We start from the raw sequence: 18,887 nt of genomic DNA, 5'->3' as shown, positions 1-18,887 counted from the left end.
TCATTAGGGGCTCTTTTGCCACCTTGGCTTGGAAAACGGGAATTAAAACCCACTGAGAGGGGAGGGTGGGGAGAAATGCCGGCCACGGAACAGCAGTTGTGGGTGACCTACAAGCAAGGCCCCCGTCGGTGCAGGGGCTCCCGGCTTCGCCCTGCGGTTCCTGATCCCGAGGAGGCAGTCCTTCCGCTCGCACCCCACCCTGGCCACACCAAGCGCTCACTGCAGCCTCGCTGGGGCTGTCCCGGGGGCACAGCCAGACCTGGCCGTCCAAGGTGACACTTCTCAGTGGAGATGGACAGCAGGGGCCAGGAACAGAGGCGGCACCAGCGAGCTTCCTTCCCCGAGGGCAGGAAGCTTGGCCTGATAGAGCCCCAGCTTGCCAGATCCCTCAGACAGTGGCCTGTGAATTGGGAAGGGGCGGGGGAAGGGTGTCTCCCAGAGACCCCGTCGGGGGCAGCAGGGCACCAGGCCTCCCTGGAGCACAGAGCCAGCTCTGTCCCTCGCCCTGCGGAGGAAACTGCCCCTGGGGACCCAGACCACCCCGGGCGGGTGGTGGGGGTATGTCCTGGCCAGGAAGCTAGGCTGGGTCTCGGGCTCAGGGTAGGCAGGTGGTGTCCTCATTCATGGACAGGAGGGGTTCTCGCACCGCCATGGCCAAGCCTGTGGCCCAGAGGCCCCCCTGCTCCAGGCGGCCCTCGGTTAGCACTAGAGGAGCGTCCCGGCGCTGCGGCCACCGGAAAGCAGAGTCAGGCCAAGCTGAGTCCCGCCCGCGTGGACATCCAAGTTCGGGGCGTAGCCGCGGGTCCCGCCCGCGTGGACATCCAAGTTCGGGGCGTAGCCGCGGGTCCCGCCCGCGTGGACATCCAAGTACGGGGCGTAGCCGCGGGTCCCGCCCGCGTGGACATCCAAGTTCGGGGCGTAGCCGCGGGTCCCGCCCGCGTGGACATCCAAGTTCGGGGCGTAGCCGCGGGTCCCGCCCGCGTGGACATCCAAGTACGGGGCGTAGCCGCGGGTCCCGCCCACGTGGACATCCAAGTTCGGGGCGTAACCGCGGGTCCGAATAGGGACGACCCCGACCCCTACCAGGCGTGTCGCAGGTACTCTCACACTTAGAGCCTGGGAGCGTCCCCCAATCCCACCCGCCTGCTTGAAAGTTCAGGGGGCAGGGTCAGCCCTTCCCATAGGAAGCTCCCCCCGACCCCGACACCGGGGCCTCTGCCCCGGCCCCCTCACCACTGGGACCCTCAGGAACCGGCACTGGCGGCACTGGCCGTGGTCATCCGGAGCCCCAGGCCCACCTCACGTGGCCCGAGCGGGCTGCCCGCCTGGCCCAGCACAGCGTGGGGCTGCCCGTGGGGGCCTGAGCCTCCCGCCAGGCACACTTGACGCTGTGGCCGGCTTGCTGCTCCCCCCAGGCCACCATCAGCGCCACGACCGCAGACCTGAAGGCCCTGCAGGCCCACTTCGAGGACGCCGTCTCGGCCCATCAGAGGGAGGCCAGGGCTCTGGGCGAGAGGCTCCGGGAGATGGCGGCCCAGCGGAGCAGCGCCAGGAGAGAGGTGAGGCCGGGTGGGAAGGGGGGCCCCTGCGAGGCAGGTGTGACCAACAAGCCGTGGGGAGACCCCGGGCGAGACGCTGCTGAGCGGGTGCAGCCCGCACACAGCGTGAGGCCTGGACGCCGCCGGACCAGGCCCTGGGGGGGCGAGGCCGCCCTGGACGGGGGGAGACACGCAGAGCGAGTGGGGTGTCCCGGGGCAGCTACGCGCGGGCCCCGCCAGGGCCCAGAGGCTGGTGCGGGGCCCCCGGAGCCTTGTGAGGTGTCCCGGGGTGGGGGCCAGTCTGGGCCCTGGCGAGCGGAGCTCGGCAGGCAGGCTGGGGAGGTGTTTCTGAAGGGGATTTGACAGGACGTGGGGACGCCGGGAGGGGGCGGGCAGGCGGGCACAGGGATTGGGGCTGGGGGAGGGGCCCCGGGGCCCAGCGACCTCATGCACTCCCCGGGCCGGGCGCCAAGGCTGGCAGGCGGGCGGGGGAGCGGCCAGCAGAGTGAGCAGAGGGGCCGGGCCCTCCCCCAGCCCCCCGAGCCGGGCCAGGAGAGGACGAGAGCGTGATTGAACATGACAGCCTGTTTACTTTGGCCCCCAAAGAGAAAGGTCTCCTTTCAACAGATTTCGAAGTCAGGCCCGGTCAGCGACCACACGGGGAAGCAGAATGAGATTTTAAAACTGGGGGCGGCAGGGGGAGGAGCCGGGGGGGGGCACGTTTGTGCTGGTGGGTGAAGGGAGAAAGCAATGCCTCGTGGGAAGTTCAGGTTCCCCGATCGGCCGCCCCCAGAAAGGAGAGGGGCCCCAGAATGGGGACGGGGTGGAGGCTGAGGCGGGTGAGGGGGGCAAGGGGAACAATGGCAGGGGGAGGGAGCCCAGAGGACCCTCCCAGGCGCCAGGCTGGCCCAGAGTCGCCATGGAAACCATAACACTTTCACAGCCTTTAAACTGGAGGAACATCCAGGCCTCTCACAGCCGTGCCTGAGGTCCACACGTGCGTGCATGCGTGTGTGCATGTGCGTGTGTGCGTGCGTGTGTGTGTGCGTGTATCACACGCAATACATACACCGCCTGTGCACATGGAGACCACACCCCCATGCACACACGTGCACACACAGAGTGGCAGTGCACACACATGCACTCATGCGTGGACACAGCACTCACACATGCAAACACATATGGGCACCACATCTGTGCAACAAGCAGCACACGTGACCCCGAGAGTCCTCACACGTATGAGCATCACACACGCGTGTGAACGGACATGTGGGCACGCACGTCTGCACATAGGTGTGTGCAGACGCACACACTCACGCATGCTGTGTGCATACACACGTGTGTGCTTGCACATGCATGCACACGTGTGAACACGCACACACAGGCCAGGGCCCCTCAGCAGCCCCTCCCCCGTGCAGAGCCCTCGGGTCACTTCCCTGCAGGAGATTTCAAAAGAGTCTGTTTATACAATTTCTAGTAAAGAAATAATTATTATAATCACATTAAGAGATTTGGCTGTAAAATTCCTGTAAAAGGGGTGGTTGTTCTCATGAGGCGGGGGGGGGCGGGGAGCAGGGGGGGCGGGGGGCTCCCTCCCCCGCGTTTGTTTTGCTTGTTTTCATCTCCTCGGCCCTGGGAAATGAAAACAGCTTCTTTTATGATGGATAGGCCCTTTTGCTGGTCCTTGACCTTCGGGTGGATTTCTGCTGAGCTCGGCGGAAAATGCTCCGCGCAGTTGTGGCTCCCACATGTGGGGGGCGGGAGGGGAGCGGAGGGGGGCCCTTCCCAAAAACAGAACAACAATAACAGCCGGCGGACGCGGGAGCCAGGCCGGCCGGGGGCCTGGACAGTGTCCCGCTGAAACAGCCAGCAAAGTGGGGCTCGCTCTGGCAAACCAGCGCCTGGACAAGGCTCCGTTTCTGTGGCTTCCCCCACCTCCTCCTCTGGGGCACGCCTTCTCCAGAGTGCGCCAGTGGTCGGTGGGGAGACCAGGGATCCCGGCCGAGCCCCAGAGCCCGCGCGTCAGGCCGGGCTGCCCCTTCCCGGGGTCTGCGCTCCCTCCAGCACCTCCCACCAGAGGGTGAGCCCTGGGGGCCCTGAGGCAGCTTAGGAACCCAGGGCGCTTAGGAACCCTGACCGCCACGGACGCTTCAGCTCGGCTCTCAGCCCCACAAAACCACGGAGCCCGCAGGCCCTGCCCGGAAGCCAGGGGGTGAGGAGGGCCCCGGAACAGGAGATGACACAGGTCCCGGCTCCAGCGCGGTGGGAGTCCCCCTCTGGGCCCGGAGCAGGTCTGGCAGGGGACGAGGACACACCTGCAGCCTCTCCCCCTCCTCGGGTCAGCTCACAGAGGTGCGGGTGGCCTGAGGCCAGGGTCCGGGCTGCTGGGCCCTGAGGTCCCCACTGGCTCCACAGCCTTCCCACCCTGGGGCCTCGGCTGCCCTCACCCCTGGGGTTTAGGAGGCCCTCGATTCTGTGGCGGGCACCTTGAACCATGCTCCTGTGACAGCGACAGCCCAGTCCGAGCGGCCCTGCTGCGGCCAGAGGACGCTGAGGGCGCCGTCGCCCAGAGACCTGGCTTCCCCACTCCCTCCCTCACGGAGAGGGAGCCCAGGCCCGAGGCAGTGGACGTGCCCACGGCCGTGCAGGGCTCAGGAACCTGGGCTGCTGAGGCTGCTCTCCACACCAGGGTGGGCGGTGGCCCGGGGTCCACACCCTTATTGAAGGGGAGGAGCCGGCCCGAGGGACACAGGTGGGGACAGTGCAGACGTGTGGGCCGAGCCGTGTCCCACACAGGCCCTGCTGACCGGTGACCAACGTCCCCAGGGTCCAGGGAGGGAGCGCAGGGCAGCACCAGGGTCAGGAAGGGCCAGGGTGTCTCCTGCCAGGGCTCTGGGATGGGCCCCTGTGAGCCGTCCTGCAGCCTCAGCGGCGTGGGCAAAGCCAGGCTGCCTGCTTCTCCTTCGAGCACTTGACGACCCGGGGCCGGGGCGTTGGGGGGGCACTGGCGCTGCCGGAGGCCACAGCTGACCCTGGCCCGTGGCCCCCAGCTGGCCCTAGAGACACACACTCCTCCCCAGGCCGAGAGGCTGCGGGCACAGCTGGACGAGGCCCAGGAGGGCCTGGCCGCCCTGCGCCGGGAGCTGCAGGGCAGCGAGGAGAGCCGGGAGAGGCTGCACAGGGAGGCCCTGGACGCCCGCCGGCTGCTGGAGGACGAGGCCCGAGAGAAGGACGTGCTGCGGGATTCCAACACCGGGCTGCGGGCCACCATCCGCAGAGTCGAGCGGGAGAAGGCCAGGTAGGGCGGCCGCCCCACAGAGCAGCCCTGGTCCTGTTGAGCTGGGCCAGATGATGGTGAAGTGGACACACCCAGCGGACCCAGGTGCTAGCTGCCCGTCCAAAGGGTCTACGGTGCTGGCCCGGGAGGTGGAGGCTGGGACGCCGCCAGGCCTGTCCTCGCCCTCAGGAAGTTCCGCTCAGCAGGCAAGACAGGCCCCAGGTGGCCAGGGCTGGGGAGCAGAGGGAGGCCAAGGACCTGGTCAGTGGCTCCGGGATGCCCACCAGAGGCAGGACAGCCTGGCCGGAGCTGCGGCCCTCCCCGGGGAGCAGCAGAGGTGCCGGCGGATGCTGGACACCGGGTCTCTAGGAGCGTGGCTAGAGGGAGGGGAGTGGGGAGAGGGGCTGAGACACGGCGAGGGGCCCGGCCAGCTGGGCAGTCGGACCCAGACAGAGGAGGCTGGCCTTCGGCACACTCGAATCGGATGTGGGGAGCGTCTGGCTGGAGTGAGGCGGGCGGCCTGCCGGGTGGCCAGGACCATCACCTGGGGGGATGCCGGCGCCCCCAGGGAGCTCCCCGGCCCGAGGTCATGACCCTCTGCTCAGCTTCCAGCGTTCCAAGGAGGAGAAGGCGCAGAAGGTGCTGGTCCTGGAGGAGGCCCGGGCAGCGGCCCAGAAGGAGGCCGGCACGCTGCGGGCCCTTCTGCGGGCCACAGCGGGCACGGGCAGACGCCCGCCGGCAGCTGCAGGAGCTACGCAGACAGGTGAGGGGCCGCCCTGGAGCCCACACCCCTCCAGGAGCGCCCCCCACTCCCCAGACTTGGAGCCACAGCAGAAGGGCCCTGCTCGGACTCACGGGGTCTGGCTTTGGTCTGCCTGTGGGGCACAAGGACAAGCCCCAAACCTACTGGCTTAAAACAACCATTCGGACGCCCACGGACTCTGAGGGCCAGGAGTGAGCCAGGGCGCCACGCGGAGGGGACCCCACTCCACAGAGGGACCGACGGTGGGGCTCTCCCAGCACGTCTTCTCAGGCGCCCGGTGGTGATGCTGGCTGTCGGGGGCACGGGGTGGGCAGCTCCCGTGGCCCCGAGTGGCCTGGGTTCTTCCCGTCACGGCCGCCTCAGGGCTCAGGGTGCACAGATGGGTACTGCTTCATCCTTTAGCCTTGGCGTCCGAGGTCAGGCCCACTTAACACTGACCACCTTGGTCTCAAGCCCACCCAGGAGGGCCCTAGACTGCCCTTCAAAGTGTGCACACCCAGTTTTGCCAGACTTCTGCAGACAAACTGGTTGGTGAACTGTCTACTGTCGGGACGGGCACAGGCACCCTTCCTCACTCGAGTGGCCTCTGCACCCGCATTTTTCACATCTCTGGGCTCCACAGAGTGTCCCGGCTCCAGAGACGAGACACCAGGAGAGGGTGTGGAGTGGCAGAGAGTCAGCTCCAAGGGCCTGGTCTTGCGGGGGACACGGCACAGACCCCAGGCTGGAACTGGACTTGGCCTTAGCCTCCCTGAGTGCAGTCTGCTGCCCGGGAGGGAGGCTCTCTCCCGGGCCATGTGAGCAGAGGCAGGGGTCGGGGAGGCCTGGCACAGAGGCCCAGGCGATCCCATCAGTGTCGACCCCACACACCCAGGTGATGTCACTGGAGGCCGAGAACCAGAGGAAGAGCCAGGAGCTGCGCCGGATGCAGGTCCGGGGCGCACAGGGTGCGCAGCAGGGGACGCCGGAGCTGCAGAGGCTGGCGGCCGAGGCACAGGCAGCCAGAGAGGGCTCACAGAGGGAGGTAGGAGCCCAGCAGCGCCCAGGGCTTCCCGTCTGGCAGGCGCGGGGCCCCAAGCTGGGGGACTGGCTGTCTCCACCCCAGCCTGGGCACTTCCTGAGGGGCTGTGGCGTCTCCGTTTACCCCCCATTCACTCATGAGTATTCAACGGGCACCTTGCCCGAGTCCATGGAGGGACCATCCCAGGGGATGGGGGCACGAGTCAGGCCACGAGCAGGGTCTGCCTGGGGCTTGCCCCACGCAGGCCAAGGAGGGCACAGCCTGGGGCCATCGCCCCGTCTGGCCAGGGTTGTGAGGCTGCCAGTGGGCTCTGCTGCCTGCCAGGACCTGCTCCATGGTTCTGGGGTGTCCCTCCCCACCTGGGCTCGGTGTCCCCATAGTCAGACAGGGGGTGGGGAGCAGGTCCAGGGCCCCCTAGCTGTGACATGCCGAGCAGGGGCTAAGGCCAAGCGGGCTGGGGAGGCTTCAGAGAGCAGGTGGGTCTGGAGCCCCGAGTCCCTCCCCCAGGTCCTGAGGCTGCAGCAGACGCTGGTGGAGGCGGAAGCCAGGGCCGCGGCCCGGGAGAAGCAGCTGGAGGAGCGCCTCTGCGAGAGCCGGGGCACCGAGCGGGCCCTCCGGGCCGAGCTGCACCGCGTCACCAGAGAGCTGCAGCAGGCCAGCGGCACGGCCGATGGCCTCCAGGCTCGCCTGGACGGGGCCTGCCAGCGGCTCGGCGGCCTGCAGCAGGAGGTGGCCCAGGCCAAGGGCGCCAGGCGGGAGGCGGAGGCCCAGCTGGGCCGGCTGTGGTCCACGCTCCGCCTGGGCCTGGGGCTCCGGGGACAGAGCCCCGTGGCCTCCCCCAAGCGGCCCGGCTCCCCCGCCAAAGGTCAGTGTCGTCTGTGGCTTCAGGCAGGCTCCTGTCCCAGCTGTGTCACCCTCCTGGGGCATCACCCCCGCCCCCCAGGGCCCATGACCCTCGGGTTAGGGTTAGGGTTAGGAATCCAAAGGAGGGATGTCTGGGAGCAGAGCCAGCAGGAGAGAAGCGGGGGCCTGAGCCCTGTGCCTCTCCCCAGGCTCCCCATGGCCGGGGACGGCAGAGAGAAAGGGGGACGGGGCACCTGCGTGTCTGTCACCGCACCCCCACCACGCTGTCTCAGTCACTGTCCTGCAGGCTCAGAGGGCGCCCAGGGTTCCCCTGGGCGGCAGAGTGCCGGCACCCCCGGCCGGTCCCGCTCGCCGCTCCGATGGCCCTCGCCTGCCCCGGGAGACTGCAGCACAGAGGGGCCGTGGCCTCGCTGAGGGACGCCCTAAGGGACTTGGCGCAGAAGCTGAGGGATGCCCGGCGGGAGCAGGAATGGGGGCGGGGAGGGGCTGCTCGCTCGGTCTGCTGTCCTTCTGTCTGTCCGTCCTGGATCCACTGAGACCCTGGCAGGACCCTGAGGGATAGATGCCAATAAATACCAGCAGCCCTCGAAAGCCAGCTGCCCCACTGCCCAGGGCTGCCCTCCGTCCTCTGAAGAACCAACCCAGGAGCTGGCCAGGGCCCCCTAGAGTGCCCCAGTGACCCCACCCTGCTGCCCCGGGGATCCCGCAGGGCAGTCCATGAGCTGCCCCCGCCAGATTCGCCAGACTCGAAGGGGCGAGGGTGGGAAGAGACAGACTGACAGTGACGGGGTCCTCCACGGACACCTGTTCCCCTTCCACCCCCACCCCACCCCCGCCCCGCCCGACCAGTGCCAGCCCCGGGGACGGGCTCCAGCCCCACACAGGCCCAGACCCCGGCGGGGGGCCGTCCCTGCAGGTCACCCTGACCCCACCCACGGGCCAGCTCCCGTGCCCCTGCAGGCCCTGCTGCCCCGCTGTGTCCATCCCGCACAGCTGGACACGGGACCCCAGCCGCCACTCCAGCCCTCGGTGCCCCCCTCCCCGCACCCGCAGGCCAGCCCAGCCGCCCACCGCCCTGTCCTGCCCGAGCAGCCTTGAGCTGCCCCACCCCACCCTCCAGCCCGGTACTTGGCCCTCCACCCGCCCCCGCCCACCAGCTGCCCCCGACCTTGGTTCTCCCCCAGGATGCCTGGCGCTGCCAGGAGGGGAGCCTGAGCTGCCGGCTGAGCGAGGCCGAGAGTGAGCGCGCCCGAGCCCAGAGCCACGCGGGGCAGCTGCAGAGGGCACCGGCCGGGGCAGAGGAAGGTGGCCGCCCTTCTCCACCCTGCCCTGGCCACCACTACAAGGTCCCCCAGAGCCCCCCTCCTGGCACCTCGAGGGTCCGTCCCGGGAGCTGCTCGGGCCCGGGCCACGGGGCCAGACCCCGGAACCAGCATGCCCCCTACCCCGAGGCGCCCCAGCACCTGGCAGCTGGCGGGTCTTTCTCAGCCGTGGCCTCCCCGTCACAAGGCAGTAAAGTCCAGAGACCTCCAAGGCCCGCCCCGACCTGGCCCCCAGCTACTCCGCCACGCCGGCCTCCTGCAGTCCCACCTCTGGGCATCTGCACTGGCTGTGCCTACCGCCAGGAGCCCTCTTCCCCCACCGGGTCCTCGGCCCACGTCAGCTCCTCAGAGGGAGGCCCCCTGCCCTGCTGGTCACCTCCTTTCTGCCCCCCTTCCCCCACTCCTGGGTCTGCCCAGGAGGCAGGCCCGGGCCTGGCACGGAGTCCAAGGGAGGGATGTCCAGGAGCAAAGCCAGCAGGAGAGAAGGAAGGGTGGGGGGGGGCCTGGAGCCCAGGCAGAGGGAGCTGGCACCCCAGACCTGCCCCTGGGGACCTTGACTTTGAGGCAGGACGGGAAGGGCAGGGAATTTTCAGAGGGGGGGCCTCTCCAGCCCCTACCATCTAGGTGCCGGTCACTTAAATAAACCAAGCCTCAGTTCCCCAGCCTGTGCAATGGGAGGGGCCATCCCCGAGAGGCAGCCCCACAGGCCCTGGGAGCCAGGTGAGCTGCCCCGCTTTCCCCACAGGCCGGCGTGCAGGCTGCATGGGCCCTGCAGGAGGAGGTGTCCCCGAGGCGCGGAGGAGCGAGGCTCCAGGTGGGCGCACCTCACACCCCGGGGCAGGGGGCGGGGTGGGGAGGAAGGCTTCTGGGGGAGGGCGGGTTCCAGGTCCCCGCAGGCAGTGGCACTGGCTGTGCTGGGCTGGGGCAGGCGGCCCCTGGGCGTCGGGCCCCCACAGAGCTCGTCTGGGCCACCCTGGCAGAGCCTTCTTTGCAGTGGTCCCAGCCCTTATTTCACAGATTTGCAGACACTGAGTCCTGAGCAGGGAGTCACCTGGCCCCGGTGGCACAGTCGGCGAGGGGCCAAGTCGGGGGCAGACCCCCGGCCTCCCAGGTCTGTGCTTTTGGCGGCAGGCATAGGGCGGCGCTGGCCTAGCCTTGGAGCTCTCCAGGTGCGTGGGGTCATATTTATGCGGCCACGGGACCGCATTTTCTTCTATGACACTCAGACATGGAAGGAGGTTGCACAGGGTGGACTTGGGTAAATATGCCACGTGTTGGCCTTTGGGGTGTGAAGGCGGCCACCGGGGTGAAGTTTTCAGGTGAGGATCTGGGCCTGGGGTGGGGGCCAGGCCTGGGCGGACGGGGGCTGGCCCGGACCCCCCTCACTGCACCCCACCCAGGCCCACAAGTCCAAGGAACCCTGGGCTGTGCTAAGATCCCTCGGCAGGACAGGGCCAGGGCCAGGGCTCAGCCGGGTCTGGGCCGCTGCGGCTGCTTGAGGACCTCAGAGCTCCAAGAACAGCGCACCTGGCTCAGGGGGTACAGGCCCCAGAGGCGGCCACCCCCAGGTGTCAGGGAATCGGGTCCCCCGGCCCCATGCTGAAAAGACGAGGCTGACGGAGACAGCAGAGTGGAGGGGCTGAGGAGGACACGGGCTCGGGTCCAGGCCACCCCCTCCCAGTGCCTGCGAGGAGGGACCTGGAGAGACGGCCTTGCATGTCAGCATAGCAGTGAGCCGGGCGAGGCCTGTAGGGCCCCAGGGGCAGCCGGCAGGCAGGCCTCCCCTCAGAGGGCAGGTGCGGACGCCAAGCCTGCGCTGACTCGCTCCGTGCGGGGCTCGGCCTGGAGCCTGGTGGCAGGGGCCTGGGTCCCAGGTGCCCGCTAGGCCAGGAGCCTCTGAGGAGTGGCCTCCTGCAGGCGATGGGCAGAGAGCAGAGAAGGAGCTCAGCCTGGAAAACATTTGTGAGCTGAGAGGGGATTTCTGTTTCAAGGGCCCCAGTGGCTGAAGCTGCTGGGGAGAGGCTCGGAGGCTCAGTCCCAGCGCCCAGGTGCCTGGCTGGGGGCTTGGGAGATGCCCAGGAAGTGTGGGGTCTGAGGAAGCAGGGGAGGCGGGGCCAGGCTGTTTCATTCTACACGTATGTCCACATGTATTTGTTCCATGCGCATTTGAAAACAGTGCTTCCTGTTTGCAGGTTACACGTTTTGAAATATACCTATTAAACCAAACTTTACATCATTCAAATATTCCACTTTGATTCTGTCTCCTGGATTTATCGAAGCTAAGAATCACGTGTGGAATTTTCCCAAGACAGTGTTTTGGGGCAATGTCTCCTTTTATCTCTAAGGGTCTGTAATTTCTATATCTCTCTGACACGTTCTCTAATGTTTGCTTACTGGTCTGGAGGCCTCTGTGCCCTGCTCTGTGCTATCTGTCTTGAATTCTGCTCTGCCCAACGCTGGCAGTGTCCCCACCATCTCCTGACCCTGGCCTCTGCACTTTGCCCTGTAGGTTTTCGGCCATCGTTGCATCAGCCTGGCTTTGGTTACAATCCTACCTTAGAGTCTTTCCCTTTTGCAGGAGAATTTGCCCCACTTACAAGTTTTGTGATAACTTATGCTCTGCTTTTCTTCCATCGCTGACGAGACACCTGCCTCTTTAACGACTCCTCACGACTTCCTTTTTGTCCTTTCGCTGTGGGGTCATCTGCTCGCCCCTTCCCTCCAGTGTCTGCATCCTGGTGTCATCCTTGTCCGGTCTCTTGGTCACTGCTTGGGGGAGGGGGGGTGTTACAACAGTTGAAGTGTTTTCCCCTAATATTCGGTGTTAAATGTGAAGAGAATGTGTGTGTCACCTGAGCTCAAGGACCTCCCACAGCCACCCCCAGCAGCAGGGGTTCTGCACCTGTGCCCTGGCTCTGCTGTGCTCTGAGGGCTCCCCTCCTCCAGACCTGCCCCACCCCTTTCTTTCTCCTCAGCGCCCAGGTGGGGTCCCTGAAGAGCTGGTCCCTGAGTCTGAACCCCACCCCACCCCCTGCCCGCGTCTGCCGAGACGGGGGCTTTGTGCTCCCAGCAGTCCCCGCCGGCATCCTCCTCTCTGACGGCCCAGCTGCGAGTCGCCATGGACGGCTGACTTCACTCCACGTGTGTGCCCCTGTCCTTGGTCAGAAGTCCCGCTGGCCTGCCTGCCTGCCTGCGGGGCTGGGCTCCCTCCGGGCTCCCACACTTGGGAGGCTGGGTCCACCCTCTTGAGGCTCCGGGAAGCGTCCCCTCGCAGCCGTGGGACTAGGTCCCGTTTCCCAGCTGTCCTCTGGACGCCTTCCCATAGGCTGCCCGCCGCTTGCCCCCCCCACCCCCACCCCCACCCCCCCACCCCCCACCCCCCACCCCCCCCACCCCCCACCCCCCACCCCCCCACCCCCCCCCCCCCGCACCGGCCTATGGCCCTGTAATGGACTAGGCCCGCCCACCTGGGTGCCCTCCCCTTGGGTGAACTCGAAGCCAATGGGCAGAGCCTTAATTACAGCTGCAAATCCCTTCGCCAATAACCTCACAAACTCGTGGGACAACACCGGCCAAAGGTCACGGGCCATCTCAGAACGCTGCCCTTCGCGGTTGGGTTCTGTTAGGCACGTCAGCTGAGCTCTTCGTGAGCACAGATGGTTCCCTGAGTCAGGCTCACGTCCCACCTCTTCTGAGCGGGGCCTGTTTTTCCTTAGATTTCAGGCGCCTTGTTTGCCCTCTGACCTCAGTGTCAGACGGTGTCAAGAAATGTGAGGGTGTTTTAGGTTGTTGGAGCTGCTCCTTCCGGAGTGGGAGCCGGAGGGCCCGTTGATCTTTGAAATGTTTGCCCTGCGCGTGGGAGCCCGCTCCGCATGCAGGATCAAACCTACCTTCAGTTTATACGAGTTCTTTCCACTTCGAAACCGTCTCTTCCCCCCCCCCGCCCCCGCAACTCTCAGCCGCCCACCCTGCACTCTGGGCCTGCCTCCCTCGCTGACCTCAGACTTCACCTTCTCATCGCGTCTCCCACCAAGTCTGGGAGGACTTAGGGTCTCCGTGGTCTTAGCCGCTCTGCCTTCTCTCCCTGCTGCCCCACGGCCCCGGGCTGGCGCTGGTGTTTTCACCGCAGATGGTTCGCCCTCTGGCTCCCCGCTGGGCTCACCGTCTCGAGAACATCAGTTACCGTTTTCGGACACGATTCCCCTTTCCTGCAATAACTCTGTTCTCTTTTTGATTCGAGACCCTCCGATCGGATTCCGTGGACCGACTGCTCTCCTGACAGCTGACCGCGAGCGACTCACGTAGTGATTCTTTTCCTCCTTTTGAGAAGGGGGTCCGGTCTCCTTCCCAGCTGGGGCTGCAGAGGAACCCATCAGGGGCTTCACGCGTCTCTGGCCAGATGTTTCACACCCCAAGGAAAGGCAGAGAGGAAGAGCCCAAGGGGAGACGTGGGGAGCAACGGCAGAGACGGCACTGAGGCCCCCCCAGAACTCTTCTGTTCCAGGAATGGGGAGGGTGGCGGCCCCGGCCTCAGGGCAGAGCTGCGGGGTTGTCCTCCGGCTCCTCCCCCAGGCACTTGCCTGCCAGGGGAGTGGGGGCCTTCCTGGTGCCTCCCCCACCGTGACCCTGGTCCCTGGAGGCCTCCCCTCCACACCCCCACTGCCCCCTCCAGCCCCGGCCTCTGAGGTGCCCACGTGGGGTCTCCACACGGGGCGCAGACGGCTCTGCCGGAAGTTGTTCACGTATTCTCCACCCCTGTTCGTCCTTCTGGTTGATCGAGTGTTGAGCAAACTGTGTGCTAGAATCCATCCGTCGTTTGTCCAATTTTTCTAAGAATTCTGGCAATTCGCAATTATCCTATTTTTAGGCCACTCGCCTCCATGTGCGCTCCATCTTTTGGGAACCCTCAAAGTCCCTGGTCTCCAGCTGAGGGAAGTCTTTCCCAATGTTTGTAGCCTGTTGGTCATTGCAGTGGGCGCCCGGGAGGGGGTTCAGACACACCTCAGTCACCGGAGGCCCCGGGCACTCTCCACTCACAGCCAACCCAGGCTGCAGCGTTTCCAGCCCGCTGTGGGCTCAGGATACGTGGCCGCACCGCCTGCCACCCACTGCCTGCACCACGTCCAGGCCAGGCTGCCAGGCGGCCAGCGTGAGCTAGAGCAAGGCTTGCATTTGACAACATCTTTCACTCTCATGGACTGGATTTTTCCCTCGTTTCACATAAGCCAATGTGTTTGTCAAGAGAAAGTTAATTAAAAACATATTTTTCTAATTAAATGGTAGGCTGTGCTATGCAAACAGTAAGATTCTTGTTTGAGAGCAAATCCCTCCCTGTTTCCAGGGCTACCCTGGGAATTCAATAGATCAACAATGCAGAACCGAGCCCCAAGGTTAGGACACGCGCGAACACAGCCCCCGGGGGGCCTGCAGGCAGCTGGCGGGGCCTGAGCCAGCGGGAGGCGAGGCGCGGAGGGGGGCCTGGCGCCCGCCCACTGGGAGAGACCGCCCGAGGCTGTCCTCGGACCAGCGCCAGGTCACAGCCTCGATGGCTCAGAGGGGCTCACGGCGTCCACCAGCACCTCACAGTCCCTCGCACACCCTCCCCTCCTCTCCAGAGAGCTCACCCCCAGGGCCCAAATCCAGCTTCAGTCCAGGTTCTAGAGGCGAAGTGGGGAGCCGCTCGGCCTTCTGGGCGCGCTGTGGCTGGAACGCATTCCTGATACTTGTTCAAGAATGTCTGTGCTCCTTTAGGGCACCATGCTTGTCAGATGTTTTGTGTGTGAAGAGTATTTTATCTTCATAAAAGGAATTGGTGAGCTTTCCATCTCTTTCTACTACCTGGGATCATCTAACTAGCCTCGGAGTTAAGCCTTCCTGAAAGGTTACATTGAACTCACCCGCAAATGCCCCGCCCCTCCTGTCAGCTTACGTAATACATTTTCATTTCCTCTCCCAGCTTTTCCCTCGCTGTCTCTGAGTTTTTCTATCTCTTCTGGGGTCAGTTTTGGACATTTGGAAGTCACCCATCTCATGTTCAAAGGCGCTGCCAGGAACTCGCTCTTATGTTTGGTGGCCGTTTTTCATTTTTACACCTGTAGTTAGATCTTATTTATATCTATAGTTAGATCTGTTTCTGTCCCTGATGTTGGAGATTTTTATTTGTCTCTCTTTAACTTGCCAACAGTTCATCTGTTTTATTGGTCTTTTCAAAGAATCAACTTTTATCTCTTTTCTCCTTTCATGGGGTTTATTCGTTTCAGCTTTTATCCCTATGGACACACTCTTTGTTGTTGTAATATTTCTGATTTCTTCAGTTGCATAGTGCTGTGTTTCTGTCTGGGCTTTACTCTTTCAATAGTAAAAGCATTCAGTGTTATTGTGTTTTCCCTCGTTGTGGTTTGGAATGTGCCCCCATACGTTGTTGTTGTTGTTGTTGTTGTTGTTGCTTTATTTACTTTTGGCTGCATTGGGTCTTCGTTGCTGTTGCTGCGCGCGGGCTTTCTCTAGTTGCGGTGAGCGGGGGCTACTCTTCGTTGCTGTGCGCGGGCTTCTCACTGTGGTGGCTTCTCTTGTTGCGGAGCACGGGCTCTTGGTGCGTGGGTTTCAGTAGTTGTAGCTCACGGGCTCTAGTGCGCAGGCTCAGTAGTTGTGGCTCACGGGCTTAGTTGCTCCGCGGCATGTGGGATCTTCCCAGACCAGGGCTCAAACCCGTGTCCCCTGCATCGGCAGGTGGATTCTTAACCACTGCACCATCAGGGAAGCCCCCCAAAGGTTTTTAACATGAATTCTTTTCCTTTCTTACCAATCCTCTAGGAGTTTCCGCTTTTATTTCTTCTTTAATTCAAAGGTTGTTTAGAAGAATAGACGCTGCGCCTCTTCTTGCGGCTGTGTCTCGTCTTACTGGAGAGGGGATGCCTTTGGGGCCGTTATGATGTTTTGATCAGCTTCTGGGTGGATCTTTGCTTATGTTCCTGGTTTGTCGGTTGTTTCTTGGTTGTCGGTTGTTTGCTTTCTTGGTTCGGTTTTGTCTATTTGTTTGTGGTATGTTTGGAGGGAAACTGGACAAGCTGATTGCAGAGTTTACAGGGAAGAATAGATGTTTGAGATTTTCTAAGGAATTTTTGAAATAGTATCGTAATACTGACTGTAACAGTAGCGTGGTCAAAGCAGCAGGGGTTGGCACAAGGGTGGACGAAGAGGCAAGCAGGACAGGGCAGAGTCCAGAAGTTTCCAGCTGTCCCTAACCGGCACCAGATCCCAGCCTCCTGTCTGGGCTACTGAGGCCCACCGTGTAAAGTAAGGCGCTTGGGTCCCCTTATATTGGAGCACTTCCCAGCGCTAGTTCTGTCCTGTGACCGGCCAGAGGGCTCGCGAGGCTCCCAGAGGGCAGGGCCAGGTGGCCGTGCACTGCTGCCCAGCGCTCACCCACACTGGACACTCGCCAGCCGATGAACAAATCGATCTGTTGTCGCCAGTGGATGAAAAGGCCGAGGACCTGAACTCCGAAGGATGCGCTGGGGTTGGCGGCAGGCTCTGCTCTTGTGCAACAGGCAGGGTGCGGAACGTTGCGTCCGCCTGCTGTGCTAGTGCCTGAGGCATTTCTAGCCTCTACAGACCCCCACTTTACAGCAGCCCCCATACAGGGGGGCGGTCCTCACAGTTCTTCTCCCGTCCTTCTCTTGCTCCCGACGAAAACGCTGTGAGATCGCATCACACCCGTCCGCAGAGGGGGAAACCAAGGCTGGGGGCTGGCCCAAGGGCACGCACCGAGTCCTGCCTCCTTCCCCAGGCCCGGGGTGGAACCACAGAAGCCGGCGGTCGAGCCTCGTGCGCTCCTGCAGCTGAACCCCCCGCGCTGAGCGCAGGCTTGTGACGCGTGCACGGCCAGCCGCCCCCCATTCAGGCTCAGGGCTCAGAACCAAAGCCAGCCAGCAAGGAGACTGACTCCGTGGGGCAAAGGGAGGTGTCCATAAAGGGCGCCCCGTTCCGTTATTATGGCTCATCTGAATTCCACAAACGCTGAGTCACTACAAGAGGAGCACAGCGCGTCACGAGCGGTCTGGAGCCTCTTGAAAATACCGTGAAATATTTAAGCCATATTTGAAGGAAACGTCTGCTTTTCTACGGGAAAGTGTGTACAAACAGAAAACTGTCATTTCCAAAATTGTAAAGAAGGGTGAAACCTCAATTTGAGGTAGAAGCATTGCCCTCCCTTCCCTTTAACTTTCTAAACTGACAGACCCAGAAAAGTTCCTACAGGGTCACGGCACCTGTCCCGCCTTCACCCAGCCTGGGACGGGGGTGCCCGGTGGCTCCCCCTCTTCCCCTGAGCCAGTCCTCCTCTTGTATTTAGTGAAAACGGAGTGGGAGGTGGATGCAAAGCCCCCTTAGACACACGGCTCCCGGGACACAACTGCTGGGTCCCTGTGCCTTCAGGCGTTCCTGCTCTGGCTCTAGACCCAGTCTCCCTCTTCCTAAACAAGCACCTCTTGCCCGCCACAACCCACACCCCCTCCTCTCTCTGCTGGCCCCATCTCCCCTCCCCCAGCCAGGATTCTGGAAGGGCTGCCCCTCCCCCTCTCCCCAGACCGTCAGCACCGCAACCTCCCGGGACCCACACAGACACAGAGATCACCAGCAACTTTGGTCCCTTCCAAAGGGTGCCTTTTGGGTCCATGTCTACCCGAGCCCCTGGAGCTTTCCGCACAGGAGCCCGACCTCTCCCTCCGATCTCCGCCAGCTCTCTGGTCCTCCCTGGGCCCAGCCTCCTCTTTTCTCTGCTCTGAAGTCCACTTGGCCTGGACCCCTCCTCCCCCCACTCCCTGGCCTTCCGTGCCAGGGCCTCCATAGTCACTTGGTCCTGTGACACTGCCCCCGGCGCAGTGACCCCCGGGAGACCCCTCAACGTGCTCCCACACCCACCTTCCCATCCCAGCAAGTGGGCTCCGGACACCCCGCACGCAGTCCAAGCTTGGGAGCCCTCGTGGCACTGCCTGCCCCTCACCCGCCACGCGGCCCTCGGGCTACCTCTCCATTCCGTGGCGCGTTCTTCCACTTCTTGGCTCCTTGAGCCCAAGCCGCCACAGGCTCCGTATGGACAATCCCGGGGCCCCCAACTTGCCTTCCTCCGCCCCCCGCTCAGCCCCCGCAATGGGCCGGACGCGGCTCCTGATTTTCCAGAGTGCTCTGTACCAAAGATCACCACCACCTCCTGCCCACCAGACACTCGCGGGCAGGACGGCATCCGTGTGCTCCCGAGAATCGCCAGGCCCCACTGCGCACCAGCTCCAGCCCGGGGACACCACAGGCGCCGTCCTCGTGAAGGCTCAGAGAGGAGGGGTGACAGGGAGGGGGCGGCGCAGCGGGGGAGGGGGGCGGCCAGCAGCACTCCGGGCTCGGGCAGCAGGGGTGGGGAGGCCTGAGTCACGGGGGTACGAGGTGGGCACAGGGGAAGAAGGCTGCAGGTGGAGGGCGTGGGGGCTGAGCCCCACCCGCCCCGGGAGCTTCGGAGGACTTGGGGGGACTGTCGCGGTCTTTCTTCCAAGGGCTGGAAGCAGGGCAGGGAAAACGGATGTGTCTTCTGAGCCACTCTGACCACAGCGGAGAACCCGCCTTTGCCCACGCCGCCGGGCCAACAAGGCCTGCTTCTAGGACCCCTCCCACCCCGCCCGTGGTTACATCGGAAACTGCCCGATCCGTGCACACGGCACTCAACCTGTTCTTGCGTCTTTGCTTCCCAGCCACTGCACGTGATCTGGGCAGACGCCAGGTGCCACAGCCTCACCTGCAGCACACCCCGGGCCGTGCTTCCAGACGGCCTGTGCCTCCCTCCCCCAGAAGCACTGGACACGCGGCACCAGGCCCTGGACGAGGGCAGAAGGCACAGGCAGGGCCTGGCCCAGAGCGGGCGCTGCTAGAGGAGAAGGTCGCCCCCCTGGAGCGCAGGCGCGGGAGGCCCTGCAGCAGGTGAGGGGCCCCGGGGGGCAGGGCCCTGCCTTCCCTTTAGGAATCGCTCCCTCCGTGTGAAGGGAAGTCCAGGGAGACGCTGGAGGCAGGTGTCAGGCCTGGAGTCACCCAGACGCGTCCAATCCCCAGCTGACAG

General features: G+C 64.2%; 1 protein-coding gene across 1 annotated transcript in view; it reads left to right on the top strand.

Moving 5' to 3' along the window:
- The window catches only part of CROCC2 (ciliary rootlet coiled-coil, rootletin family member 2), a 71,992-nt gene that overhangs the window by 42,268 nt on the left and 10,837 nt on the right, over positions 1–18,887 (top strand). Inside the window, 12 exon segments of the mRNA XM_060151567.1 lie at positions 1,416–1,559; positions 4,619–4,836; positions 5,421–5,525; positions 5,527–5,578; positions 6,453–6,602; positions 7,107–7,464; positions 7,750–7,857; positions 7,860–7,951; positions 8,669–9,121; positions 9,531–9,599; positions 18,526–18,691; positions 18,694–18,751. Coding sequence (XP_060007550.1) covers positions 1,416–1,559; positions 4,619–4,836; positions 5,421–5,525; positions 5,527–5,578; positions 6,453–6,602; positions 7,107–7,464; positions 7,750–7,857; positions 7,860–7,951; positions 8,669–9,121; positions 9,531–9,599; positions 18,526–18,691; positions 18,694–18,751 — 1,973 coding nt within the window.

The sequence above is a fragment of the Lagenorhynchus albirostris genome, chromosome 6 (genome assembly GCF_949774975.1).
Source record: "Lagenorhynchus albirostris chromosome 6, mLagAlb1.1, whole genome shotgun sequence".
Lineage (NCBI taxonomy): Eukaryota > Metazoa > Chordata > Mammalia > Artiodactyla > Delphinidae > Lagenorhynchus > Lagenorhynchus albirostris.
The sequence above is the reverse complement of the archived record's forward strand: the minus strand, read 5'-3'. Positions and strand labels throughout refer to the sequence as shown.